The sequence below is a fragment of the Hyalella azteca genome, unplaced genomic scaffold, assembly GCF_000764305.2.
Source record: "Hyalella azteca isolate HAZT.00-mixed unplaced genomic scaffold, Hazt_2.0.2 contig13025, whole genome shotgun sequence".
In the NCBI taxonomy this organism is placed as follows: Eukaryota; Metazoa; Arthropoda; class Malacostraca; order Amphipoda; family Hyalellidae; genus Hyalella; species Hyalella azteca.
The window spans coordinates 170,997-198,718 of record NW_025942962.1 but is presented as its reverse complement, the minus strand read 5'-3'; the positions used below and the strand labels follow the sequence as shown (position 1 = coordinate 198,718).

General features: G+C 38.7%; 1 protein-coding gene across 1 annotated transcript; it reads right to left on the bottom strand.

The window, feature by feature from the left end:
• Positions 1–4,517: 4,517 nt before the first annotated feature.
• Positions 4,518–18,428, bottom strand: LOC108678105 (alpha-(1,3)-fucosyltransferase C-like). The gene is made up of 9 exons (XM_018166452.1): positions 18,341–18,428; positions 17,706–18,006; positions 17,101–17,276; positions 15,282–15,407; positions 14,742–14,868; positions 14,204–14,352; positions 12,782–12,971; positions 10,106–10,219; positions 4,518–4,659 (listed from the first exon to the last, which is right to left on the bottom strand). Exons 1-9 carry the CDS (start codon positions 18,426–18,428, stop codon positions 4,518–4,520), a joined length of 1,413 nt encoding a protein of 470 aa, XP_018021941.1.
• Between the last annotated feature and the right edge of the window lie 9,294 nt (positions 18,429–27,722).

The following is a 27,722-nucleotide window of genomic DNA, read 5'->3' as shown; positions in this document are numbered from 1 at the left end:
CGCACTTGTTGGCCTCGTTGACATTATTCGTTTGGCATTCAATTTTACATCAAAGACTTTTTACCAGAAGCATAACCGTTAAACTCGTTGATGTCTGCTTCTTGAAAACGTATTAGATGAAAGTAGGCTCACAACGGGCAGCTACTGGCCGCTGCTAGCTATTGGCCGCTGAAGCAGGCAGTAAGCCTGTACACGAGGCCACTAGCCCGATTATTCTTGGCTATATTACTGTTAAATTTGAGTGGCGCAAAAGAGGCCACGTGTCTAAGGTTCAAGTAAAGACGATTCCAAGTAGATTCGGAAATTAACCACAAACTGCCACCGATCCTCAACAAGGGAGAAATGAAAGTTGGATAACAAATATTTATTAACTAAAGACAACAAAACAAAACTTAACTAATGGAAAAGCTAACTTATAAATAAGTTATAACACGAACGCAGAATACAGGTCGAATGGTTCCCGATACTGAGAGTACACGCAACTGAGGATACTCGCAATTAAGGACACAAGTAACTAAGGACACAATATGCTAAAGGAAATTTGCTAAGGACACAATATGCTAAAGGCAATGTGCTAAGGACACAATATGCTGAAGGCAATGTGCTATGGACACAATATGCTGAAGGCAATGTGCTAAGGACACAATATGCTGAAGGCAATGTACTAGGGATACGACATGCTAAAGAAACAAAATGCTGAAGACACAATATGCTGAAGACGCAATATGCTAAAAACACAATATGCTGACACACAATATGCTGAAGACGAAATATGCTGGAGACACAATATGCTGAAGACGCAATATGCTGGTAGAGACTTGAATAAGTGGCGGACCCTTCTCTAGAAGCACCGCAGTCGTTGGCCAACGTAGGAGCCGTACTTATACTTGTTGGCCAGGCAAGAAATCGATCCTGCCAAACTATGATGGTGAGCTAATCTAGTTACACAGATAAATAGCAACACTATTAATTACCAGTTGACAGAGCTGGGCAGCGCTACCTGGAAATGTAGCGGCGCTACCGCTACCGCTACATGCTCTAAATGTAGCGGGCGCTACCGCTACCGCTACATGCTCTAAATGTAGCGGGCGCTACCGCTACCGCTACATGCTCTAAATGTAGCGGGCGCTACCGCTACCGCTACACCCACTAGATTGTAACGGGCGCTACCGCTACCGCTACAGTAAAATGTAGCGCGCTACATTAGCCACTACAATGGCCAAAATTATTGGAAATCTCTAACTATTTATTGTTCTGCTATTGAGATTTACTCATTAACATTTAATGATAATAAAACATTTTTAAAACATATCAATGCAACTTTATTGCAATTAACCTAACCGAACTAGTATGGGTTACCCCAGGGTTAGATACAGTAAATAGAAGTTACAGTTATTTTTATGTTTTACCTTCCCATCATGGATGTGAACTTTAATCTACCAAGAAATTATCCACATATACATATAAAAATCAGTCTTTTTTTGTATATATATGTGGATTATTTTTGAGATTGGTAGATTAAAGTAGACATCCATGTAAGGAAGGTGAAACATAAAAATAACTGTATAAAAATAACTGTAAGCAAACTGAAAGATGAAAAAATACTGTAAGTGGTAACTGGTAACAACTTAACAAGTAACAACTAACATGTTGACACTAGTAACAGGCTGAGGTTGACAACATTACACCGAAATCTTTCGTACAGTTTTATTCTGTAATTTATATTATGTAAGTATCATGCTGGTTTTCAAATAATATTTAATACTATTAAGGGGACCGGCTACCCTAAAAATCGGAAATTTTGGCTTTACCGTTTCTTGACTTATTTTGTAATTTTGTAGCTGCTGAAAAGGCGCGTCTAACGCAGTTTACCGCATGTCTGTGCGTGCTATAATTTTTGCGTAAGACAATTTTAAAAATATATACATGAACATTTTTTAACAATATGTACAAAGATTTATTTGAATTAAATCTCTATATATAGATCATTACTCTCGTTAATTACAAAGTGTTTGCACTCGTTTGAAAGCTACAAACGAGACGCGTTCAACAATGCTACTACCATAGATGTACATGCAATACTTTTTTGTGTAATGCAGTCTTGAACTTTTATAAAATGATAATTTTATATCATTATTTACAAATAAATGGTATTTATATGTCATTATTTAGGTTAATTGCAAAGTGTTTGCACTCGTTTGAAAGCTACAAACAAGACGCGTTTAACAAAACTACTACCATGGATGTTCATGCAATAGTTTTTGCGTAATGCAGTTGTAAAGTTATGTAAAATGAATATTTTATATATATATGGGGGGGGGGTAAAAATGTGAAAAAATGGGACGAACGCAAAGAAAAAAACGATGAGGAAAATCAAAAATCGGGGCTCTACAGTCGCTAGATATTGTTGTTACAAATCGAATGATACGTGTCTCGACATTGTACCATTTTATTTGCAAAAGTTATAAATTTTTTTAGAGTACCCCTTATATGCCGTTTTCTATTAATTCCATGTTTTCTTTCATTGTTTTTAAATTTACATGAACAAAAAGGTCTTAGATTTCTGTTTCACATATGAGTACCTAGTTTCAAAACGATCCGTCTGTAAACAAAAAAGTTTTGTTGGAGGGTAGCCGGTCCCCTTAAGTAAAATCTGAAGGCTTTATCTATAAATGTAGCGGTAGCGCTGTAGCGGCAAAACCTCGTATCGCTACTTAAATATGTAGCGGGCGCTACCGCTACCGCTACATTGCCTTAAATGTAGAGCCGATACCGCTGCTGAAAATGTAGCGGCCGCTACATGTAGCGAGCTACTGCCCACCTCTGCCAGTAGAGAATAATTCATATTGACGGATCGAATAACACTTATTGGCAAATTCAAAAGCTGAATTAAAAACACAGAATTAGCCTGTCTTCTACCTATTTCTACTGCAACTCACCTACAAGGGACGCTACAGTCACAAGAGTATATTGAGAGGAAGGTGCGCTCCGACCAAGTCTCAACGAAATAATGAATGGGTATCCAAACGCGGACTTCAGCCCGGGGATGCCACGTCAGCACACGCGACACGGTAGCCAACTATACCGGTGACGGTATACCGTCTAACAGAAAATAATTTAAACCGTAACAAAAATCTGACAATGGATAAATTTCCCTTAAATGCTGTCATGAGTCGTCACTTCAGGAGCGAATGGACGGGGTTTCTCTGGCGCTTAAAATTTACTTTTATTTGCAATACGGGCGGTAACGAAGTCATGGTGAAATACCTGAAACTTTGTAAACAGACAAAGTTTGTTCAAATAATTTTTGAAACAGTTAAACTTATAGAGAACATATTCAGTATTAACTAGTACGTCTTGTTAAAAAAACTGTGGAAATTTTGAAACTCCTAGGTATATCGTGCTGGACGTCTCGTCTCGTTCCGTCTTCGTATCGTCCCGGAATTCCCACCGCGAGCTGAAACCTGTCCTGATTTTCATCGCTAATCGGGACAAAGCTTCTTGTCTCATCTGGAATAGGAAAAAAGTACCAAACGCAGAAGTGTACACTGCATGTACGAGTTTTCCCTCTTCACACGAAGCCAAGCACGTAATGACGCAGAGGCGCTGCTGTTGTTCCACTTATGTTCTATTAACCAAACTCCGAATATCAGATGGGTTGTTTCGAATATTAAAAAGTATTTACTTCGTTCAGCCAACTTTTTTTAGTGAGAATTTACAGGAGTTTTATTCGCGTTTAAGAATTGATAACAGTGAAACATAATTATATAATATCTTAAATTTGGTTAGTTAGTGAAAAGGTAAATTTCGAATAACTTAGGTAAAAGCTGTAACAAAAATTGGTGATCAATAAAGTTCTAGAGGTAACAAAAGGATTTATGCATGACATTTACAAAAAATAATAGCGCGAGTTACGAATTGAAGTCACTACATTAGCAAGAAAATGGGCAACTGAAGGTTTGAGCAAAAATGTAACTTGGAGGCTTACAGCGTTTATGTGAAAAACCGATTATAGTTATTAATGTATAATTTAAATAGTAAGAAATGTAGGTTTCCTTTGAATGATATTTCCGTCACACGATGGCTATTGCCTTCTTAGGTTCACTCTTATAGTTCTGAGGCTATTTTGAAGGGTGGTTTTGGTGTTTTTTTTGCAACTAAAATCTGGAGCTCTGCATGACGAGGACAATGCATGCTGACGAGGAAGCCGGTGAGGACAATGCTGACGAGGGGGCAGGTGAGGACAATGCTGTCGAGGAGGGCAGGTGAGGACGATGCTGTCGAGGGGGCAGGATGTCGAGAGGGACAATGCAAACAAAGGCTATACATGAGATATTCTCAGGTGGCACGTACCAGAGTTCATTTAGGGGAACCAACCCTAGGCCATTCCGGAAGCACCGCCTTCGACGGCAACCAATCGCCGCCCGCTAGTGACACCGAGAAATGAACTGAGCTCCTGAGCTACCACGGCTAACTTCTCTTATCTCGGTGCCGCTACCACTGCGATAAGAGTAGCGCTAACCACTGCGCCGCGATGGCGTTGCCGAGGGCAACCACCAGCGCCGGCAGGGGTTGCGGTCCAGGAACCAGGCCCTGAGGTCAGGGTATGTGTGGGGCTCAGGCCTGCCAGTCGCAAGTGTCCCCACGCGCTGCCGTGAACTGAGAATACGACAAAATAATTTTACATGAAAGAATTATGTACTCCAGTGAACCATATGAACAGCGTTCACTGTATACTTCACTGTATACTGTTCACTGTATACTGTTTTTCATGATAAAAATTAATATTAACCATCACTTAAGTAGTTTCGCATTAAAAAAACATTATTTAATATTATTTAGACGAAAACAAACGGAAAGCCAGCCTGAGTGGTAATAAATAAATTGAGCATTCTTCCAGTTACACGAAAAAATGAACGCAGTAAAATAAATGAAGAAAAAACACAAGAAAGACTAAGCAATACAAAAATAGCAAAGAAAACTCCGCAAAATTCCCCATATCTTTGCGGAACACTTTCAGAACCCGGGTCTATCATAAGTTCGAAAATTTTAGAACATGAATACAATCCAGGGTTGATGAATTTTTTTACTATAAAAAAAGTCAAAAAATAAAAAAATCAATGATTTTTTTTATTTTTTTCATGCTTTTTTTATTCATTTTATTTTTTCAGCTTTTTTGTCTTTTTGAAATGTTATTTTTTATGTTACAATTAGCCAACTGACAATAACAGTATATGGGTCAAAATGGATGGCTAAAAAGGCACTTTTTGCCTTCAATATGTGCCAAGGTGGTGTTTGCCACTTTGGGATTTTTGGGTAAACAATTATTGATAAGTATATTCATTAGCTTTGTAAAGTTTGTATGGAGCAAGGTAACAAGCTAAATATTGAGCATTTAACTGGCTTCAATATACAAAAACAATTCAGGAATGTGGATCTTCTAAACATTGAAGAGTCACATAACAGATAGGATACACTTCAGGAACGTGGATCTTCTAAACATTGAAGAGTCACATAACAGATAGGTAGCTGATAGCACAGTGCAATACATTATCAATAGATCTACTAGTTTTATGTCCTATTAATCTACCAGACTCTACCCTCTAAACACACCAACTAGTATTGACTGAGTGACTGCCTGCACTGTTTCCATTTGAATTCAGGGTTGGCAATGATTAAAACAAAATGATGAAATCATGTGATTAAATCATTTGAGTTTTTTATAAAAAATCATGATTATTTTTATTTATTTTATTTTTCATTTTTTATATATTTAAATATATGTAGTGTCAGTCTTTAATTTATTATGAGGTATTGTTATTTATAGTTTAGTATAAATGTACTATGAATGACAAATTGGTATATAAACTTGTTGCCTTTAGCGTGTATTAGGTTCCAATAAATTGAATGTTTTTGGTACAAAGTGTTGCAAAACATTGTACATAGCTAGCAGCTTAGCTAATTCTTATATGCTATTCTTCTTAGCCATTTGAATATTTGTTATATATTGATAACAATATACAATTCAAATGTGTTAGCTAGCTTATACAAAGTGCGGCTGAACCGATTGAGCAGTTTTGAGGCGAAATAAAAGGGTAATGAAGGTACATAAAAAAGAAAGTTTATTTCTTCGAGATTAGCATAACATACCATTTAAAATACTTATGTTTTGAAAACAATACCTGGAAGATGGTGTTTGTTAGCTGCATCACACTTGGAGTCATTCTCGGAAGTTTCGTTCAGCACGTTCCCAAATATGGCGAGGTATGGCCACAACCTCTGCTGCAATAATCCGTTGCCTTAGCTGTGGTAGGGTGTGAGGGCGATTCCTGAACCCATTTCTTTAAGATGTCCCCAAGAAAGAAATTGCAATTGCTCAAATCAGGTGACCTTGTAGGCCAATGTAAATCACCCCTCAGAGACACCATACGTCCGGCAAACATGCGTTTCAAAACATTGAGTGACATTCGGGCTGTGTGAGCTGTAGCCCCATCCTGCTGGAACCACACGTCTCCCAATGCTTCATTTTCAACAATGTTTTCCATCCTGGGCTGCAAGAAATTTTGCAACATACATTGCAGCATAGCATTCGGAATTCACTGTCACGGTTACTCCCTACTCTGAGAACGACTCCAACAGTGTGCTGCAGCTAACGGCCCCCATATTCCAGGTATTGTTTTCAAAACATAAGTATTCTAAATGGTATGTTATGCTAACCTCAAGGAAAATAAACTTTTTTCTTTATGTACCTCCATTACTCTATTATTTTACCTCAAAACTGCTCAATCGGTTCTGCCCCACCCTGTATATTGAGAGGTTGAGATTGTATTGACCTTTTAGGCTATTAGAAAGGTTTTCCACCCTAAAACCAGTAATCTAATTAAAATATTTAATTTCAATCTTTACATATGTGAATTTATAACTAGAAACAAAACAATTACAATTACAAGACTATATATAAAGTGATTAAATGCAGTGAATGGATTTAAAATATTTGAATTGTGCACTTGTTTATTTCAAACAGTGTTAGCTTTTTTTCATAAGTTATGTCTCATTTCAAGTCATTTGAGGTTTGTCTGGTTATCGTTTAGCTTATGTTTAGTATTGGTTTATTGGTCTGAATTAAATGGGAACAGTGCAGTCAGTCACTCAGTCACTACTAGTCGGTGTGTATAGAGGGTAGAGTCTGGTAGATTTATAGGACATAAAACTAGTAGATCTATTGATAGTGCTGTGCACTATGCTATCAGTTACCTATCTGTTGTGTGATTCTTTATTGTTTAGAAGATCTGCATTCCTGAAGTGTTTTTGTATATTGAAGCCCGTTAAATGGTCAATATTTAGCTCATTACCTTGCTCCATACAAACTTTACAAAGCTAATGAATAGACTTATCAATAATTGTTTAACCAAATTTTCCTAAGTGGTAAACACCACCTTGGCCTGTTGGCCATTATTGAAGGCAATAAGTTCCCTTTGTAGCCATCCATTATGATCCATATACTGTTTTGTTAGTAGGCTAATTGCAACAGAAAAAATAACCTTTCACAAAGACAAAAAAGCTGAAAAAAATCAAATAAATAAAAAAATTATGAAATAATAAAAAAATCATTGATTTTTGATTATTTTTATTTCTTTATAAAATCAAAAAATCACCAACCCTGCATTTGATTCAGAAAAATAAACCAATACTAAACATAAACCGAACGATAACCAAACAAACCTCAAACAACTTGAAACGAGACTAATGTTATGAGGAAAGCTAACACTGTTTGAAATAAACATATGCACAATTCAAACATTTTATTTCCATTCACTGCATTTAATTATATATATATATATATATTTTATAATTGTAATTGTTTTGCCTAGTTTTAAATTGACATACATAAAAACTGAAATTAAATATTTCATTTAGAATACTCATTTTATGGTGGAAAATCTTTCTAATTGCCTAAAAGGTCAATCCAATCTCAACCTCTCAATATACAGGGAGGGGCAGAACTAATGAGCAGCTTTGATGCAAAATAAAAGAATATTGGAGGTACATAAAGAAGAAAGTTTATTTTCCTCAAGGTGAGCATAACATACGATTTAGAATACTTATATTTTGAAAACAATATCTGGAAGATGGTGGCCGTTAGCTGCAACACAGTGTTGGAGTCGCTCTCGGAAGAGGGAGTAACCGTGACAGTGAATTCCAAATGCTATGCTGCAATGTTGCAAAATTTCTTGCAGCCCAGGATGGAAAACATTGTTGAAAATGACGCATTGGGAGACGTGTGGTTCCAACAGGATGGAGCTACAGCTCCCACAGCCCGAATGTCACTCAATGTTTGAAACGCATGTTTCCCGGATGTCTGGTGTCTCTGAGGGGTGATTTACAGTGGCCTGCAAGGTCACCTGATTTGAGCATTTGCGATTTCTTTCTTTGGGGACATCTAAAAGAGAGGGTGTTCGGAAGTTGCCCTCACACCCTACCACAGCTAAGGGAGCGGATTATTGCAGCAGAGGTTGTGGCCATACCTCGCCATATGTGTGAATGTGCTGTAGGAAACTTCCGAGAACGACTCCAACAGTGTGATGCATCTAACGGACACCATCTTCTTAATATTGTTTTCAAAACATTAGTATTTTAAATGGTAAGTTATGCTAATCTCGAGGAAAACAAACTTTCTTCTTCATGTACCTCCATTACTCTTTTATTTCGCCTCAAAACTGCTCGATCGGTTCTGCCTCACCATGTATAAGTTAGCTAACACATTTAAGTCGTATATTGTAATCAATATATAACAAATACGTAGTCAAATGGTTAAAGACTACTTATAGCCTTGTAAGAATTATCTAAGCTGCTAGAAGAATTATCTACAGCTATGTACAACGTATTGCAACACTTGATGCCTCTGTACCAAAAAAATACAATTCATTGGATCCTAATACACATTAAAGGCAACAAGTTTGTATTCCAATTTGTCATAGTACATTTAAACTAAATCATGAATAACAATACCTCAAAATAAATTAAAGACTGCCACTCAATATATTTAAATATAGGTATAAAAAAATAAAGAAAAAATCATGATTTTTTATAAAAAATCAAATGATTTAATCACATGATTTAATCAATCTTGATTTAATCAATGCCAACCCTGATACAATCAGTAGTAAGTACCGACATAATTAAACAAGACAAAACCTATCTATTTACAATTTCAAGTGGATAAGAGCAATAAACTGTATTCAAGGTAGGCCTCTATTTGAAAATATGTAATGATTCTGAAATCTGAATATCAGAAGCATCGGAAAACGCAGCTAAAATATTAGTCCATACCGGATACTGGAACGTCAGACATTCTCGGTGTGAGTGCGCACGATAATGTGTGAATACAGTCGAATGAGGGGAGAGGCACGAGGGGAACGCGCTAGTAAATAGGTAGTCATAGAACTACTCCCTTCCCGCAGCAAAATTTTCGGCAGGCCAGAACTTCTACTGCTATCTTGCAAGAGTTGGGTTAATGTTATTCTGGGCCTGCTTTGCCACCCAATCAAAATCAGTGACTAGTCAAAATCTCATTGTCGAATCTATTGTCGCCTGCGAGTATGAGAACAAGTTTGAAAAAGTCTACCGAGCCTGCAAGCTGCCCAAGGGCTGCATTTCAAGACCGGAGCAGATGTCACTCGAGTTACAAATCGAATCTAATGATGGGCTACTGGGTCTATGATTGTGGCGTATGTGACCGTTTTACTGAGGTTAGGTCCAGCCAGGTCAAGTTTTTTTTATATATTTTTTGCAATTTAGAAAAAAAATTAATTAAAGTCCGGTAAAGTGGAACTATAAATAAATATATATATATATATATATATATATATATTTCAATTTAGGCTTTAGCCTTTGGGTTTTTGATCCATTGTATTAACTACAGCCCGTATCTGTGTTTTAGAATTTTTGAACTGATGATGGATCTAAACTAGGAAACGTTTCCAGTAAAGATTTGGTAAATTGTTGGGAAATTTTCTTCGCTCTACAAATATTGATGAATTTACGATTTAAGCAATCGAGTGCCATTATTAAAGGTAAAGTACGAGAGATAAAGTAGTTAACTTGCCTTTCATTTTGGTGCACCGTTGGATGCTGGTGCAGTTTTGCGCACAGATCACAGATGTGTGGACGAAACGGATCTCCAATATCTACTTCGTAGTCCTCCTTCCACGCGAAGTAACTGCAGATGTACATCAAAAAGCATTATAAAGACTAGAATAAACTCACATTGCCAATAATTCCTTTACAATTAAGTTTTAAGAGGAGCGTCTGGTTAATTTTTTTTAATTTTGGCTTTTCCGGCTTTTAGTCTCATTTTAAAGCTGACATTCTGAGCTATCCAACGGTACCAAAACCATCTCTGTACGTTGATTTATGCGCTCACGACAGATTCCACAATGGGGGAGTTCATTCCACAAGGGGGGATTCCATTTCACGGTGGGGGAGTTCTTTAACACAATAGATAGGGGAAATTAGCTGCAGTGCACATAATATAGGGTGTCTGCTAGAGCTAAGCTTCAGTAGCCCGACTGGCGTCGTACGGGGTGCTGTGCCAGCATTCACTCCCACCATCCTTGACTTGAATCAAGCTCCAGTAACGCTTAGTTTTGTATCCTTGCTGCATTGAGTGGCTAATTCGATGCGCGCTGCTTTCTTAGTCGCGCTGTCCTGAAAAGTTAACTTATTGTCACGGCAAAACTATATCCTCCTAGAGTTTTGAAGCTACAGCGATGGGAGATATACCATTCGATTCGCAATTAAAATATCTATCGATGCAACCTAGTTTTTTCGAATTTCGCTATAGTTTTGAAAATATTTTGAAAAAAGGGGTGGGGGGGGGGGATAGGGGGAAATCGAAAAATTTTCGAAAATTTTGGGAAAAATGCCCCCACATCCACAAAAATTCGAAATGCTAAAAAAAACCACGTTGTATCGATAGATAATTTAATTGCAAATCGAATGGTATTTGTCTCATCGCTGTAACTTCAAAACTTTAGGAGGAGATAGATTTCTACAGTACCCCTTTTCTGTCCGTTGTCTAAGAATTTCACGTTTTCTTTCATTTTTTTCGAAAAATTGACATGAATAAAAGCTGTCTATTTTTCGGTTTTACACATGTGTACCAAGTTTCAAGGTGATCCGTCTGTAGATAGCCGAGATAAAATTTTGGCCAGACTCTCCCCTTAATTCAAAAACGAAACTTCAGGAATTCAGCTACGAATAGAATCAGCCAAATTTTATATTCAACAGTCGCGGCAATGGAGTTTGGCTGGAGAAGGCAAATGCTCTTGGAATTTCATAGCCCACGTGAACTTGCGGTCTCATAACCGGATCACGTCACGTACTAGTTTTCACTGGCTAAACTATGAATTTCATGTTCCCCCTATATGATGACACGCTATCTCACTGAACCGACCATATAGATGATTGTAATAATGTCAGGAGAGAAAAATCGTATGTTTGGGCGGCACTCTGTCAGGAAGCAACATTAAGGTGTCATTTTCGGGGCGGGAGATAAATATGAGGCCCTCACGTGTATATTATATTGTATGTATGTTTAACCCGAGGACAGGAATTCGAAGACTATGTGAAGGATAAGTAAACTCACTCTGTTTTAGACTTGTCATGATATAGGGTGGTTACGTTACAGAGGAATAGACATACGGCTAAGGCAGGGTTCACTCCATACGGCCGGGCACATGCCAGGCATATGCCAGTTCCTGTCCAATCAAATATTCTGTATTGCATTTTTTAGAAGCATTGACACCAGTCGTGCAAAGCACCTGCCATGCCCGTGGCTCGAACGCTTCTATGGAAGTGCAGTAAGGGTTATCTTGTCAAGATATTCTTGTTAGGAATAAGCACCTCGGTATGATCTTGTTAAGAAAACGCACCCTAGTATATCCCTGATAATAAAACGTAATGTATTTTTTACACTGAATTGTAATTCTTGAAAAAAATGTTCAAACAGACCTTATATGTTTGTATTATTCATTCGGTTAACCTTGTTAAGAATACACTCCTCAGTAATGTTCTTGTTAAGAATATGCACCCCATTAAGGGGACCTAAGAACTCTCTCACCCGCTTCCCTTTAAAGAGACGTCATGACCGTAAATATTGGCGTACAGCGATGGCAGTGGTACCATTAGAAAGAACAGAATTCCAGCTTTCAGAAGAGCATAAAAACCGAAAAACGCCATAATTGAAAATTTTAGGGTAGTGGGTCCCCTTAACGTCAAGGGTGCTTATTCTTAACAATATTGGGCTGGACCGTGACTGGCACATGTCTGGCAGTATGATGTGAACCCGGCCTAAAACTTCGCCCGTCATGTCAGAGTAGCAATGAATGATGCATCGCGGCGATCGCGCAAGCTACTGAGGTGGACTTGCAAGCCCTATTATAGACTTGCTGCTTCCGCCCACAGAGCTCTTGTCCTCCGTACCTACATCAAAACTTGTATGCTCAAACCACTCACTGACAATTCACTATGTGTGCTTGAGACATCATAGAACTTGTCAATGAAGATTATCGCATTTCACCTTGTATGCCTGCTATATCACTGTAATCGTAAATAAAGATGATCATAATTGACCATGCAACCACAAGCCTATTAAATCCAAGTGAGGATTATAATTTACCGCGGTTTGTTAGCTGCAAGCAATAGCTAGTATAAAAAAATGCTGCTAACATCATCGTTCGATAGTCACCGCCAAAAACATTCACAATGCAAATAGGTTTACCTGTTATAAGCAGTCCTATTGTTTGCGGTTGCCAACAGGAAGTTCGCCAGCAGCTTAGGAGTGGCAAAGTCCAGAGCATTGATCACTGAATTTGGCGGAGCATAGAAATGGTAGTCGGCACCCCCAAACACAACAGGCACCACGTCACGCGTCAACGCCAGGTACAGCTTTTCTGTTACGTAATCGGCACCTGTGGCGACCATACTTTTTAGGGGTAAAGCAAGGCTAACATATTACATATCGTAGTAAATTTGAACCGGAACGCTACTAAATCTTAGTAAACTCGTAGTGTAACGCAACCTGATGCGGTAACGATGTACCCTTACGCTGCCACGTCTTAGTTTACTCGTAGCGTACCGCCACCTGATCGTGCTAACCGTGTACCGTAACGCTACCTGATCGTGCTGTGTATGTACCGTAACGCTACCTGATCATGCTAACCGTATACCGTAACGCTACCTGATCGTGCTGACCATTTACCGTAACGCTACCTGATCGTGCTGATCCATGTACCGTAACGCTACCTGATCGTGCTATCCATGTACCGTATATAACGCTACCTGATCGTGCTAACCATGTACTGTAACGCTACATTGTAGAGGAAATAAATGTAATTACTGTATTTATAACTTTTAAGTTGCAATGTAGTAGTAGGTTTAGGATTTTGGTTTATCATTTTCAATTTTCATTCACCTTAGCGACCTCCAGCAGTGGGGCGTTGAATTTATTATTGTATCTCGTGTTCTTGCAGTGGAGACGCGTTAATCGATTGCTCCGTGATTATATTTGTGATTGTTCAATTCCAGAGTGAATCGTTATATTGATTATTTGTGTCTATTAATTTGTTTATTATGTATTCATATTCTCTAGTTAGGTATTCCATGTGTTATTTTTGTTTTATTTCAGGAAGGCTTCGTTTTTTTTTTTGGACAAGGACTTTTGGACTTGTGGAAATTGGAATTGGACTGAAACACAATGTTCGGGTTTAGGTTTTAGGGTATTAGGTTTGTTTACGATTCTATTATTTCTTCGCTAATTATATTTACTTTATTATATATATATTGAAAATCCATGGTTTAGTAAAGTGTTGGTTTATTGAAGTATTGGGTGAGGAACGATCACGTGCTCTGTGTCGATGAATATTCGTTCGTTAAGAGATTGGAAGCTCCCCAACAACCTGTTCGTGCTAACGGTAACACAGACGATGGTCACAAATTTAACTCTCAAACTACCTCTGGAGCACACGCTCAGTCTAAAAAGCACATAGCTTCAGAGCTACGGAATTAAAGACGACGCTTGAAACATCTTCGATAGTTTTATTTTAACTATCGATATTACTGACAGAACTACTCAAACAAGGCGTTTTCGAAGGCAAGGTAAGAAGTATTATTCTACTGTGAACTGGTCGCAGTCTCTACTCACACAAGGCGTTTTCGAAGGCGAGGTAGAAGTAGTATTCTCCTGTGACCTGGTCGCAGTCGCTGCTGTTGAATTTCCCTATATTTCGGTGAACGAGGCTTAATCCACAACTCTTGTTACCACATGAACCATACACATCCATTGGAATGTACCTGCACCACGTAGAAGAATGTTAATTGAAAATTAATAAGTTGGCCAAACGGAAGAGATATGGGTTGAAGTAATTATAGTCTCGTTTTAAGGTAACCAGTGAGCAGCAAATTAAGATGTGTTTCACGCTTTCTTTTTACAACTGAACTTGGTAGTTTGCTATTGTAAAAAAGCCATCTATCTATTCGCTGGATGGAGGGGCGCGAGGAAAAATAAATGAGAGGGGTCGATAATCAGTTTGCTGTAGAAAGTCAGTCTGCGACATCAGGCGACGGCGACTGGCCAGATATGGCCTTATATTCAACGGTGACACAAGTGGATCATCATTTATGTTATATTTATAATACATTAGAGTTATCGCAGTTGTCGTACCAAACTGCAGTTGTCTTACTTGCTTAGTTCGGCAGCGTAGCTTTCCCTGCGGCTGTGCGTCTGGCAGTGACTCACCATCCAAGCTGTCATTTTCTCGAATTTTTTTCCGGATGTATAGTCGTGGTCACGTCTCCAGATTTCCGGTACTGCGAGAAATGACTTAACGAGTGGTTGTAAATTACATTATTAATTGTTTCATATTCTACATGGTTGTATGTATTGTTCAACGTTGTACAGGTATGTTATTGCATACACTTCGTTTGTTCTTTCAATTTTGTATGGAGGCACCAGCAATGGACATACGTATTCCTGGTTAATTCTGAATCGTTGTAAAATATCAATAACATGAATTTGACGCGAAGGGAAAATTGATTTTTTTTTTCATTTTCAAAGCGACGGCTTAAATCTCCAAGCAATAAAATGGTGACTTTACATCATTCTCTTCAAAATATTCTCTTTAAATTCCCCTTTCACCTTTTTTATCATCCCACACAATATGCGCAAAAATGCTTTGTTATAAAATATTTCAATACACAAGTCACTCGCTCTATTCACTTACTTGTTCTCTTGACGACAACGCCATAAGGAGCCACGACATCGGAGTCTCGTCGGTACGACATCGTCCAGTTCACGACATTGTTGAGGCGGCCCCAGTCGATGCGACCAATTCCCTGATGTGCTTGCACTGCCATTCAAACAAAGCTAACTTAACAAGAATTCATTTATTCAACAAGTTTAATACAGACAATTAATTTATGTGCGTGATGGAAACTGAACGTTGATGTGCTTAGACGCATGGCACCGCTGGAGCAATGTTTGAGAACGTTCTCACAAGTTTGCGAGAGCGTTTTAACCGTTGCAAAATATGCAAAGGACCGTTCACATCGCCTGAGCTCTTCACGACCGCTTTTTCAAGAGCATTCGATGAAGTTTTTAGTATGACACGCGTGTTAGCAGAATTTTCTACATCGAAGTTTCATATTTCGCAATATTAATTGCCGTTTTCAGTGCCCGGCTATAAAATTTTCACCAAATTGAGGAAGTCAAACTCAAAGTTAGAGTATGGACACTGACAACAAGTATTTATCCAAATATTGGTGCCGTTTGTTTCATTAAACGAAACGCGTTTGAAAATAGTTCTTCACCCTGGACATGCAACGTTTATGCCAATGTTCGCACGCAAGGTTCGAAGACTCTCTTCGGTGTACAGGCAATGATAGCAATAACCAGCATCGTATCCGCAACAGTTTGCAACCGCGTTTGCAAACAACCTGCATGTGGGAGAAACGTCGTAAAAACAATTAAGAACAAAAAAAAAAAAAAAAATTCAGCGATGAACGAGATACAATTTCACAATTGAAGCCTTACTTCGTTTCGCGAAACAAGCATCGCTTTATTAAACTATGTTATGATATTTTGTTAGTAAATTGTTGCTATCATTTAGTTACTTTTGCTGATAGTAGTTATCATTATTCATCATCCGTACTCAAACAAGTGTGCGGCAAAACTTATAAACTTCTAACAGCCTCCCTGTGTACGTTTAAATTTATTATTTGTTAACTTTCATTAGTAAATCGGAATCATTATTAGGTTAACCTTGCCTCTGGGAAGACCTGCCGCTGAAACCTTATGCGAGCGCAGCAGTGCACCGCCAATTTTGTGGGACAATCAGAGCTGAATGGTACGCCTAGCATAATTAATTGGATGATTGAATACATAATTGGATGATGGAGTAATTCCATGGATAATTGAAAGATTAATATATTTTCAAACAATGATTTGAATAATCCTAAAATTATTAATGGGTCATCAGAACAATGCCAACATCAGGCATCCTAGTTAATTGCTGCTACACTAGCCATCTACGTCACTTGGGTAGTAATTTGGCAAAATTGTACTTCTTAACATTGTAATATCATTAAATGTTTCTGTCTACATAGAGCATTTTGCGTTAACAAGACGCGTAGTAATTTTCTTCCCCCACGAAAGCCTCTGGTTCGGAGACGATTAACTCAGTAGGTACAAGCCATTATAATAGCATTGACCTAACAAAATTAATTTAAATGCTAAACAAAAGGAAATATTTCCCAAAGATTATTAAATGCTACATATTCATTTCATGTTACAGCTTGCAGATAAATTTTTGAACTCTCCTATACGAATTAAAAGTCTCATGTTGATTTTAGCCGCCTCATGCCCACATAGAGACAGCTTTTTTCTCCGAACGACCCAAGTGATTGTGTTCACTGAATATAAAAGTGTGGTGTCACTTGCTCCCGAATATGATCGTTATCAGGTCCATGTCCATTCAAAAATGTTATATTGGTGTAAGTTATGATTTTCTTACGCCACTGATGCCCTAGTAATTGTATTCCTACCTGGTGGAGCCTCGAGAGAAAAGACCAGCCAGGGCTGCGCTAGAGGTCGGGGGTCTGGCAGCGGAGTGGACTGCAGAAAGTCATTGGTATGGAAGACCACAACATCAGCGCTGCTGAGCTGTGAGCGGTCATGAGTCACCACACAAGCGTTCACCTCACACTGTTGCTTGTGCAGCCTGTAAAAACAATAATTTCTTTATATATATCTAATTCATATGAGTTAAGACAATTGAGATGTCAGAGTTAAACAGGGTCAAATCTGGACTGTTCAGAATTCGTACAGCTTGATGGGGCATTGAACCCGCAACTCACGGCTTAAATCATGGCACTCTGAACTCTAACTACTGGGTCACTCTTTGCTGTCGAATATTTTCCTTAGACCAATCACTTATTTAATGGTTCTCTAATTTTCATCTTCTTCCTGAAATGTTTACAAGTGAATAATCATTGGTTCGTAACCTTTGTATATCTCGCTTTTCTTTCATAAGCTATAATTTGCACCTTCCTGAAGAACTGATTTGTACGTAGCACGCAAGTGCAGTATTTTCGTGTCACTCATCCTGCCGAACAAATTACTTATGTGATGTAGAGAACGTGAATTTCACCTGGCGAAGAAGGTTTCGTAGTACTTGTAGCTCTTCCAGAACGTAGTCCAGAGCAAGATCTTCTTGAGCGGCATGGTGTAGAGAGACTTTACTGCACCGTTGGCAGTTGCATTCCCAACTGCTGCGCTGTCAACTGCTGCGTTGTCAACTGTTGCGTTGTCAACTGCTGCTCTGTCAACTGTTGCGTTGTCAACTGCTGCTTTGTTAACTGCTGCTTTGTCAACTGTTGCGTTGTCAACTGCTGCGTTGTCAACTGCTGCTTTGTCAACTGCTGCGTTGTCAACTGCTGCGTTGTCAACTGCTGCAAGGATAATTCTCGCAGAAGTGTTCATCACAGCGACAGGGGAACGGAACCTGCTGGGAGAGGGTGTGGAGGTAATGAGTTCGCTTAAGCAATCCAGCAATGAACGCAGTACGACCAAAATTTCACGAGTGAAAAATAAAATAATGAATCTGCTAAGGAATATATCAATCGAACTATGAAAAAAATTGGAAAAGTCACGAACAATGTAATATTTCCGTAACCCACTCATTTTGAGGATGGCATTCAGTAGCCCACTCACCTGGTGGTTGATAGCCCACTCCCCTGTTTGCATGCAGTTGCACACTCACCTGGAGGTTGGTAGCCCACTCACCTGGAGGTGGGCAGCCCACTCCCCTGTGGATGGCATGCAGTAGCTCACTCACCTCGAGGTGGGCAGCCCACTCCTCTTTGGATGACATGCAGTAGCCCACTCACCTCGAGGTGGGCAGCCCACTCCTCTTTGGATGGCATGCAGTAGCTCACTCACCTGGAGGTGGGCAGCGCTTTCGACTCCATGTATACAACAGCCAGCACGAGGCACAAGCAAGACACACCAAGCGCCGTCAGTAACTTCCTCCTGAAGCTCATTTCACTGAAGAATAATTCCAACTGTAAGGTCATTGATCAAATAATTTTACAGTAAATAATAATGAATGACCCAAACTAAAACAGGGAATTTGGTTGTTAGTCGTTTTATTAGTAATCAATTTCATTACCGCATCATACAAGAGTCGCGTTGAGGATTTGTAGGGGTTAATTACTCTATGCATGCGTTGATTTCGTCACTGACTCACCGGTGAAAATGCTGCTTTCGGCTTAGCACTTTTTTTAGATTCTATTTGTATTCATTGCCTGATCCTCCGTATGTATGCATATCAGATCAAGATGAATGCATCGTGAATAAGTTCGTCATTCATCTGACCGTGGTGCACATACGGTGAGCTAAAGATTCCATCACTTCGTCAAAACATTTGCATTGTATGAGAAGCATTTCTCAGTAACTAAATCACTTAGAGAACATTTATTTCAGATAAAGTTAGATTCAATTATACCACTGCCAGTATTTTTTGTTTGATTGAGCAACAGCGCTGGTCACAGCAAGGCATGCAGTGCGGCAGGTAACGCTACGTTCAAAAGAAGCACACTCGTTTGTCTGCCGCTCGTTGATCATCAGACAAATTTTCTTCCATTAATTAGGCGCCCTGTTGTGCTCGACTCTTTATCCATTCGCGACGCTCATCTAATCGCATGTCTGATGCGATTAGATGAGCGTTGCATTAGATATGCGATTCGCATTAGAAAAGAGGCCTAAAAACAGCTTCTCTAACCACATTGGAAGACAATCACACACATAAATAATACAAGGCAAATGTGTTATTATTGTGAGCGATGATGCTTTGGTAGTACACGATACGATAATGAATGGTAATTAAGTATAACCTGAGGGTTGGCCCGGTTGTAGCGTGATCCGAGGAAATTGAGGAACAGCGTAAACGATTATAGAATATTACTTATAGGATTGAAGTTCGGCTTTCAGTTAAGGATGAAATAGGGTTATTGGTTGGTGCTTTAATTAACACTGATGTCTTCGGCGTCCAGTTGTGGTAAGGATAAGTCTGGGCATATCCGAGTGTTCTGTCCTCTGACGTTGAGTTGCGTTTCTGTCCTGTTTTATATGGACAGGAGCAAGAGGTATACAGACAGCGGTCCTCACTCATGACTGAGGCTTTCAGAATCCAGGTCTGGGCAGAGCTCATATAGCTTCGAACTATATAGGTATTTGCTTGGCAAAGAACTCTCCCTAGCTGAGCACGAGTCTCGAGAAAAACCTTGTAAAATGATCTAGATTTTCCTGGACAAAATCAAATTCTCCGTTTCGAAGAGACGCAGAACAGTCTCCGCCATGATCACTTGCCATTTCCAAACGATGGATAATGTGGCAACAAGCAGAACAAACAAGAATAGTCAAGCGATCAGATGTCAGGTGCGTTCGGTGATCCACCACAAGAGACAAGGCTCCAAAACACACGGTTTCATGAACATTAATTTACTTCAATTTACTTTACTTTACCTTACTTTACGTTACTCTACTTTTACGTTACTTTACTCTACCCAGTTACGATTCCGACTTGCACGGCACCATTATGTTGAGGACTAATCAATAAATAAGCATTCTCTGACCCCGAACACTTGATCAATTGCTCGCAAATACAGGGTCCACCATATTTATGGTAACGGATGTCTGCTATATAAATAAAAATTGGTTTCCGGGGACTTTTCTTTTATAATGAAGCTTAATATAATCTTTTAATTCATCTATTTTATATTGCAGAAGTCTAACGTGTCTAAATTTACTATTACTAATGGCAGTAGATAGCAATGCAATTGTAACCCTTCATGAAAAGGGCGAGAGTAATACAGTCATTGCAAAAAAAAGCTCCAAATTCGTCGTGAAACTGTGTGGAAGGTGTTAAAAAAATCAAGAAAACTGGTGAAACATGCAATCGACCTGGTCAAGGAAGCGTCCGATCAAAACAATTGGTCAAAAAACACGAGGGAGAAGTTGAGGAGAAACCCTCGTCGCTCAGCTGCAAAATTGGCTGCAGAAGCAGGAGACAGTCAGACATCAATGCGTAGAGTCCTCAAAGATGACCTCAAAACCTCCCTTTACAAGATGCAAACAAGGCATGAACTAACAGACCGTCATGAACGAATGAGGCTCGAGAGATACCAGCACATTCTGGATCTCATTGAGGATGGCACGCTGCCCAACTTGGTGTTCAGTGACAGGAAAAAAATTTGACATTGAACAAAGCGTTAACCGTCAAAATGACAGAGTTTGGAGTCTGGATGGATCTGTGGCAACCAGAACAGTAACACGACGTCAAAGTCCCAGTCCGTGATTGTTTGGGCCGCGGTAACCGCAACTGGGAGGTCCCCACTCGTTTTTGTCACCTCAGGAGTGAAATTGAACAGTCAGCGATACATTTCGGACATTTTGGAAGCATGTGTTGTTACCTTGGCCCCGTAAACACTTCAACGGCTCACCATGGAGTTTTCAACAAGACTCTGCCCCATCACATGGCTCAAGCATGACCCAAAACTGGATTCAGGGTCACATCCCAGCGTTCATTAGCAAAATGAATGGCCCTCAAGAAGCCCTGATTTGAATCCTTTCGACTTTTCTGTGTGGGCTATTTTAGAGAGTAGGGTCTGCAGAACACCTAATGATTCTTTGGATAGTTTGAAGTCAAAATTGACACGAGAATGGGACTTGATCCCGTCAAGAAATGCTGCGTGTCTCCTGTGAGGCTTTCTCGCGTAGATTGGAGGCCGTCATTAAAAATAAGGGTGGTCATATTGAATATATAGGTCTGAGAATTGTTTAGGTAATTCTTGACTACTAGCTCATCCAATAAAAAAACAATGCACCTGTTAGTTTCATTGAGAAATAACAAAAAGCATGCGTTGCCATAAATATATAAATTAATATGGCAAGATGAATAAAAAGTGAAAAATTAAGAACTATAATAATAAATGAACGATAAATACAAAAAAACAAATCACAAAACTATAAACCGTGTGCCTTTCTAGCCCTTGCCTATTAACCCGTAATCATGTCCTAGGTTCGGAGCCCCGCTGAAGAGCACGAATAAATACAAATTAAGGATTTGAATCATCACAACACTAACGAATGAATAAAGCACACAAGTAATAAATTAACATAAATAATATTCAATATCACCAGAAAGGCCACCACTATATCAAGACTGAAGATTAACATGATAAACAATGCAAGGACTAACCTCTGTGGTGGATCACTTAGCAATGACAAGCTAGATGACATGTCTACACGAGGTGACGTAATCGTTCACTCAAAAAAATGACAATATACGTAACCTAACTATCGATTAAATTATTACATTGAAAGACGTTCCCTAACAATGACAATGCTGGTGGGCTCTTCCAGCACAATGCGAGTGACGTTGTGAGATTGTCTCATGTGGTTCACTTGCCTTCCAGGTTGAAGGTAGCTAATGAGACAGCGGCTCGGTGTCCTGGTTGTTGATCTAATTTGTCAGATATAGTCCAAACGATGAAGATGTCTACAACCTTCTTTGAAGCAAAATGTAAGAAAATTTTGCTCCTTCCTAGTTTAGTTTATTAGCGTCTTTAATAAACTTAAACCACTTCCTGAAACATGCCTTTCGATCTACCAACGTCATCTGAAGAATTGTCCGACTCTCTGATTATTTAAATCAGCAATTTCTCTGGTCAAAAAGTACGCTTATTTTGAACAATGCTATTCGGTCCCACTAATTTCCTTGACTGTACCGTGGAATTGGATGTTCGAAATGGTATGGATACTAAGTAAGACTTTTAAATAGCACCCTGAGCCAGGCATAAAAATCGCTAATTACATTCAGCAGTGAGAACTGGTTAGGTGAGTCAGAAACCCTCTCGTGTCAATATTTATGACTATGTTGAAGAAGTGAAGTTTTTAGCGAGAATTTTTTCGAACGTAGTTGTGGTATTGCTTTCATTCACAGCGTTGCCAATGTCATATCTAAACAGTTGCCTACTTCTTAATTGCTGTGATTGTAAGTCCTTCCCATATGGTGTGAAGATTAAAGAACGGATCGTTTTCATGGTGACCACCACTGATTTGCAATGATTTACGATTTACCAGTAATTATAAAATAAATTTATTACACAAAACAATAAATAAGAAATGAGTTTCGCACACACAAGTACACGAGTACACTGTACATGTGAAGCACCTCTGGTAATCTAAGATGTATTCAATTAATAATAACATATTTCATAAAACATTCCTAGAGCCTGTCATTATTCATACCAACATTCTAAAGTCTAGATTAGATTAGCATTGGAAAAATACCGTCAAACGGGATAATAAGGGACGGGCGGGTAAATCGTGACAGTCGTCCCACATTTCGTAGAAATGTTGTAGCAGTTAAACTACCTCAAAAAAAATTCCACGAAAAAAGGGATGAGAAGTAATCCCTAAGAGGTATATGAATAAATCCCCTAAAATCCATTTATTACCTCCAAAAAATCCCTGAAAAAAGTGTAAAAAGTGAGATTTTGGAAAAGTACCTCTGCTAAGGTATGTAACCAAAAAAATATATTCATCGTACTAAAAAATTTTACTTACATAAAAGTTGCACACAGGTGTTGGCCTAAAAACGCGATTGACGGAACATGCGTATCTCGTTCCAAAAAATGGTGGCCATTTCCGCACGACGAAGTAATATGGGACACCCTTCGGGGTAATAGGGGACACCCTTAAAAACGCATTTACAGTAGAACCTCAGCTAATAAATTAACAGCAAAAAATTTTGATTACATTTACTTTGCTCACCGAATAAATTTCAGTTAACGAAAAATTAATGCATCATCGGTCATCGTAAATTGTACATAGAATGTCAGATAGAATTTTGCACCGGGCAACATAGAATGAAAAGTAATTAACCTAAACTATGATTTATTTACCCCAAAAAGTATATGGTTGCCATTAAAATATTTATTTCTGCTTCAGGTATGTTTTTACGATATTTTTTTGTTTGAGTGAATTCACTTGACCCAATAAAAATGTGTGAAATTACCAGCCGTCCTGTAAGCTTACCAATACAGAAGAAATACTACATGGCTGCTAATATGAAGCTTGCAGAGGACAAGGTCGTCGAAATGCACAATGGCATGTCCATGATACGATGATACGGTAATATCACATCAATAATAGGGGAATATATATATATATATTTTAGAAGTTAGTATCAGAAGGCAGAATAAGCTTATTTCAACACGGGTGGTTACTGGCCAGAGAATTCGTCAATTTAAATTTTCAGGGTCGAACAATATTCTTCAGATGACATTAGTTGATCAAAATGCAGGTTCAAGGGAGTAATATATCTTTATTAACGACGTTTCGAATGTAACAACATTCATTTTCAAGTTACAGGAAGCATTGAATACAGAAATTTGGATGGAAATAAGTACATGATACAAGTAAATAGGATACAACACGAAAATTTGGAACCATGAAAATAATTCCAAAACAATCTCAAAGCTTTTAAAAAATCAGGTAGTCACGAGATGGATAGATGGAGTCCAATTCGCAGAAAAGGGCCTCAGCTATCGTCGGTCGGATTATGTCGGGCCACCGCAAAATTTTACTGTGTATCCTATTTACTTATATTATGTACTTATTTCCACCAAAATGTCAATATTTAATGCCTCTTCTAACTTGAAAATGAATGTTTGTTGCATTCGAAACGTCGTTAATAAAGAAAGACTACTTCCTGAAATTTGCCTTTTGATCTACCGTCATCTGAAGAAAAGTTCCATTCCCTGAAAATATAAATCAACTAATTCTCTGGTCATCAATCGCACGCAATCAAACAATTAAATTCTGCCATCTAATATATATATATATATATATATATATATATTGGAAAACCAAGTAAAAAAACAGAAAATTTCATTTATTGTACATCATCTAAAAAGGAAGAGGAGTACTTCAAAGTACTGTTAGTAATGGGTGAGTTCACTTTGCATGCTTGAAACGCTTTAAAATTGAGTTTTATTTCAAGTGTCCCGGATTACCCCGTTCCCAGGGGTAATTACATTATTTGTGACATGCCCTTAGCAGAGTTTCAGGAACTGTTTATTAACACGTATAAAGTAGTACTCTTTTGCATTGTGTTGATTAATAAGGATGAGTACCTAGTTTCTGGAGAAGTGTCTCGAAAATTTAAATAAATTTTACATTTCAAAAAGCATCATCGATCGAGTGTGAGAGCGGCAGCTGTGTTGCTCACCGTACGTTGAGTACTTAATTCTGCTGTAGGATTCTCCTCATCAAGGTTAAGTGGGCTGGGTTTAGTGGTAAGATGTTATTAGCGTCTGTGCTGCTCATCCTATGTGTAAGTTCGAGGCTCTACCAAGCGGTTATTAATACATTAATCTATACTCTAAACGTACTTTGCCTACTATGATACTTAAAACTATTAGGATGTATGGCCATGTTTTGATGGGGGTATTCACCCATTCTTCTAAACTGTGCCGAAATGATCGTTTCATACTACTAACGCCGAAGGTATCACATAATTGTTTCTAACGCCCAAATTTGGCTACTTAATTCTGAATAATTTATTTAAAATTTATGGTCCTTTAAAACCCGATTGTCAGTTATTCCCAAATTTTATAATTATTCCGAAACATTTAATTTCGTTTTGTAAAGTTTCTCTTCGGGGGCAGATTTTGTGTCTCAAGTTTAACTTGTTTGCCTGCAGGTTGCATGGTCGAGGACTATCATAAAGGACCGAGCCGGTAAGTTAAGTTGCATAACGGCCTTTAAATTCCCTTTTATTTAGAGTTTCCTAATCTCACTCCAGAAATAGATAGAAAAGGCTAACTACCGCTACAAATTAAATGCGTCATTACGATGTCTTACCTAAAATTAGACTCCTGCGTTTCGGAATAATTTTCTCGAACTGAACCGGGAAAAACGGGACGAGACGGGAAATTGCCTGGACAAAAATAACGGGACAGAGGCTAAAATTTGTCCCGGAATAAATATATGGACCGGGACATGACTTGTGCCCCGGACGTTCAAACTTCTGTCCCGGCAATTATGAAACGATACGAGACAGGTAGAAATGAAACGAGAATTAACGTAACGATACGAGACACCTTGAATATTCAAGGCAAAACGAGACGTTTTGAGCGAGCGGATTGAGGAATAACAAATTAGCTCCTGATTGTTAATGAGCAGTTGCCAGTCCTATGAAGTTGTGGCGAAATTTGGCTGCCAAACTTATTTGGCAGTTAAATTAGTGGGCAGATTTGGCGATGTATGGCTAAATAATGAGCGAATGATGTCACTGTCTAGCCTTTACTCGCGCCTTACGCGAGAATTGTACGAGTTCAGTACGCGTTCCGCACGAGTTCAGGCACGCATCGCGAGTTAGTGTCACTTTGTCTATTTCTATTATTCAGACAGCTAGGAGACGGTGGAATGGTTCTATTTTCTCTAACTGTGCAAGATACCAAGAGACAAGGGCAATATTTGGACATTTTTTTAGGAGCTCAAAGCCGGTGAGACTCATGATGACAGAGGAGCCTTGTAAATATTGTGGCAATATTTACAAGGCTAATGATGGGAGCACATCCTCTAAAACCTCTACCAGTACAAGATGTCATCTAGTAGGTGCAAGTGTTACACTACTTATCAAAAGATACCCGAGTCCAAATGCAAGTAAAATCAGAGCAAGGGCTGTCACTCGATATCCTGTTGCTGGACCATCTAGTGCTCCAACTGATGGACCGTAACCAGAGGAAACTTAATTTAATTATACTTTGTCATTGAAGATTTTTTTACTCTTCGGCATGAAAAAAACGTATATAATGTGCATTACAGTACAACATTGCAAATGGAAAATTAGGGAATATGCAAATTTTCATTATTATTTTTATTTGCCTTGTCATGTATAAGTGCCATGTTAAATTACGATATGTAGCAAAAACAATCTTAATTGCCGCTCCCACAATCAGAATTCTCAAGGAATACGTCCCTAGTTATTGTAAGGGTACGCACACAGTGAAAGCAGGTTGCCAGCGTGCTGGTTACCTGCTCAGGCTGGCACCTGAAACCATAGAATACAGAAGCCTATTCTTACAGGTTTTCACTGTGAACACTTACATCATTATCCTATGTTTATTCTTGTGGCAGGTTGGAGCAGGTTGCCCGCGCGGGCAAACCTGCTTTCACTGTGTGCGTACCCTATGTGTCTGTAAACTAAAATCAAAGTCTACATCCCATCATTAAGTGGTTCATCTCGTTATGTCCCGTTATAAAAGATACAAATTCCGGGAAATTTTGCACCTCCTATTTTAACTGGGACGTCTCTTCTCGTCTCGGTATCGTCCCGGAATTCCCACTGATTACTGAAGATTGTCCCGGTTTTTATTGCGAACCGGGACAAAACTTCTTGTCCCGTCTCGTCTCGAATGGAGAAAGGTCCAAACGCAGGATTCTACCTAAAGTCGTCAATTTAAAGATGATGATAGCAGTGGTAATATGTTTTATTCCATGTGACCATCATGGAATCTATTAAAAAAATATTTTTTGAGCATTCACGCGAGCCTGTACATTTTTAAAAAATAATGAACAAAATGCATTGATTCATGTGCTTTGATTCGGAAAATTTCAAATAATCTTTGATTGATGGCCAAAGAATATTTCAAGGCGCTTAAATATTCCGCATCATGTTTCAGATTGAATCTGCACGTTTTCAGATTGAATGACACTTTTCATAGCGATGTTTTGAAAAATTTCTATTGTATAACTTGAATAATGAAATGATTTAATCGTAACTTGATCTAATTATAATTACGATTCAATGCGATCATCAATATCGTTGAGCATAACGGAAAAATCATGCATTTAAAATTTACCGCAGGCTTAAAAATGTTCTAATACTCATCCATGTCGTGAGGTATTTTTCAAATCAAGAGTAAATAAATCTGGGCGGTTACTTATTCTTTCCCACACTCTCTATATTGCAACCTTACAGCAAACAGAAGCAAGCTACACCACTGTCCATTGCTAGGTACGAACAGCAACTGCCGGACCAACTCTGAATTGGGGAGCACCAGGTGTTGACGCCAGAACTATGGTTCTATAGGTG

Coding starts and splice junctions, on each gene's coding strand:
- LOC108678105 (XM_018166452.1), bottom strand. CDS start 18,428: ATGTCATCCAAAGAGGAGTGGGCTGCCCACCTCGAGGTGAGTGAGCTA. Junction 18,007..18,340: donor AGTGGGCTGCCCACCTCCAG/GTGAGTGGGCTA, acceptor TTATCCTTGCAG/CAGTTGACAACGCAGCAGTT. Junction 17,277..17,705: donor TACGAAACCTTCTTCGCCAG/GTGAAATTCACG, acceptor TTGTTTTTACAG/GCTGCACAAGCAACAGTGTG.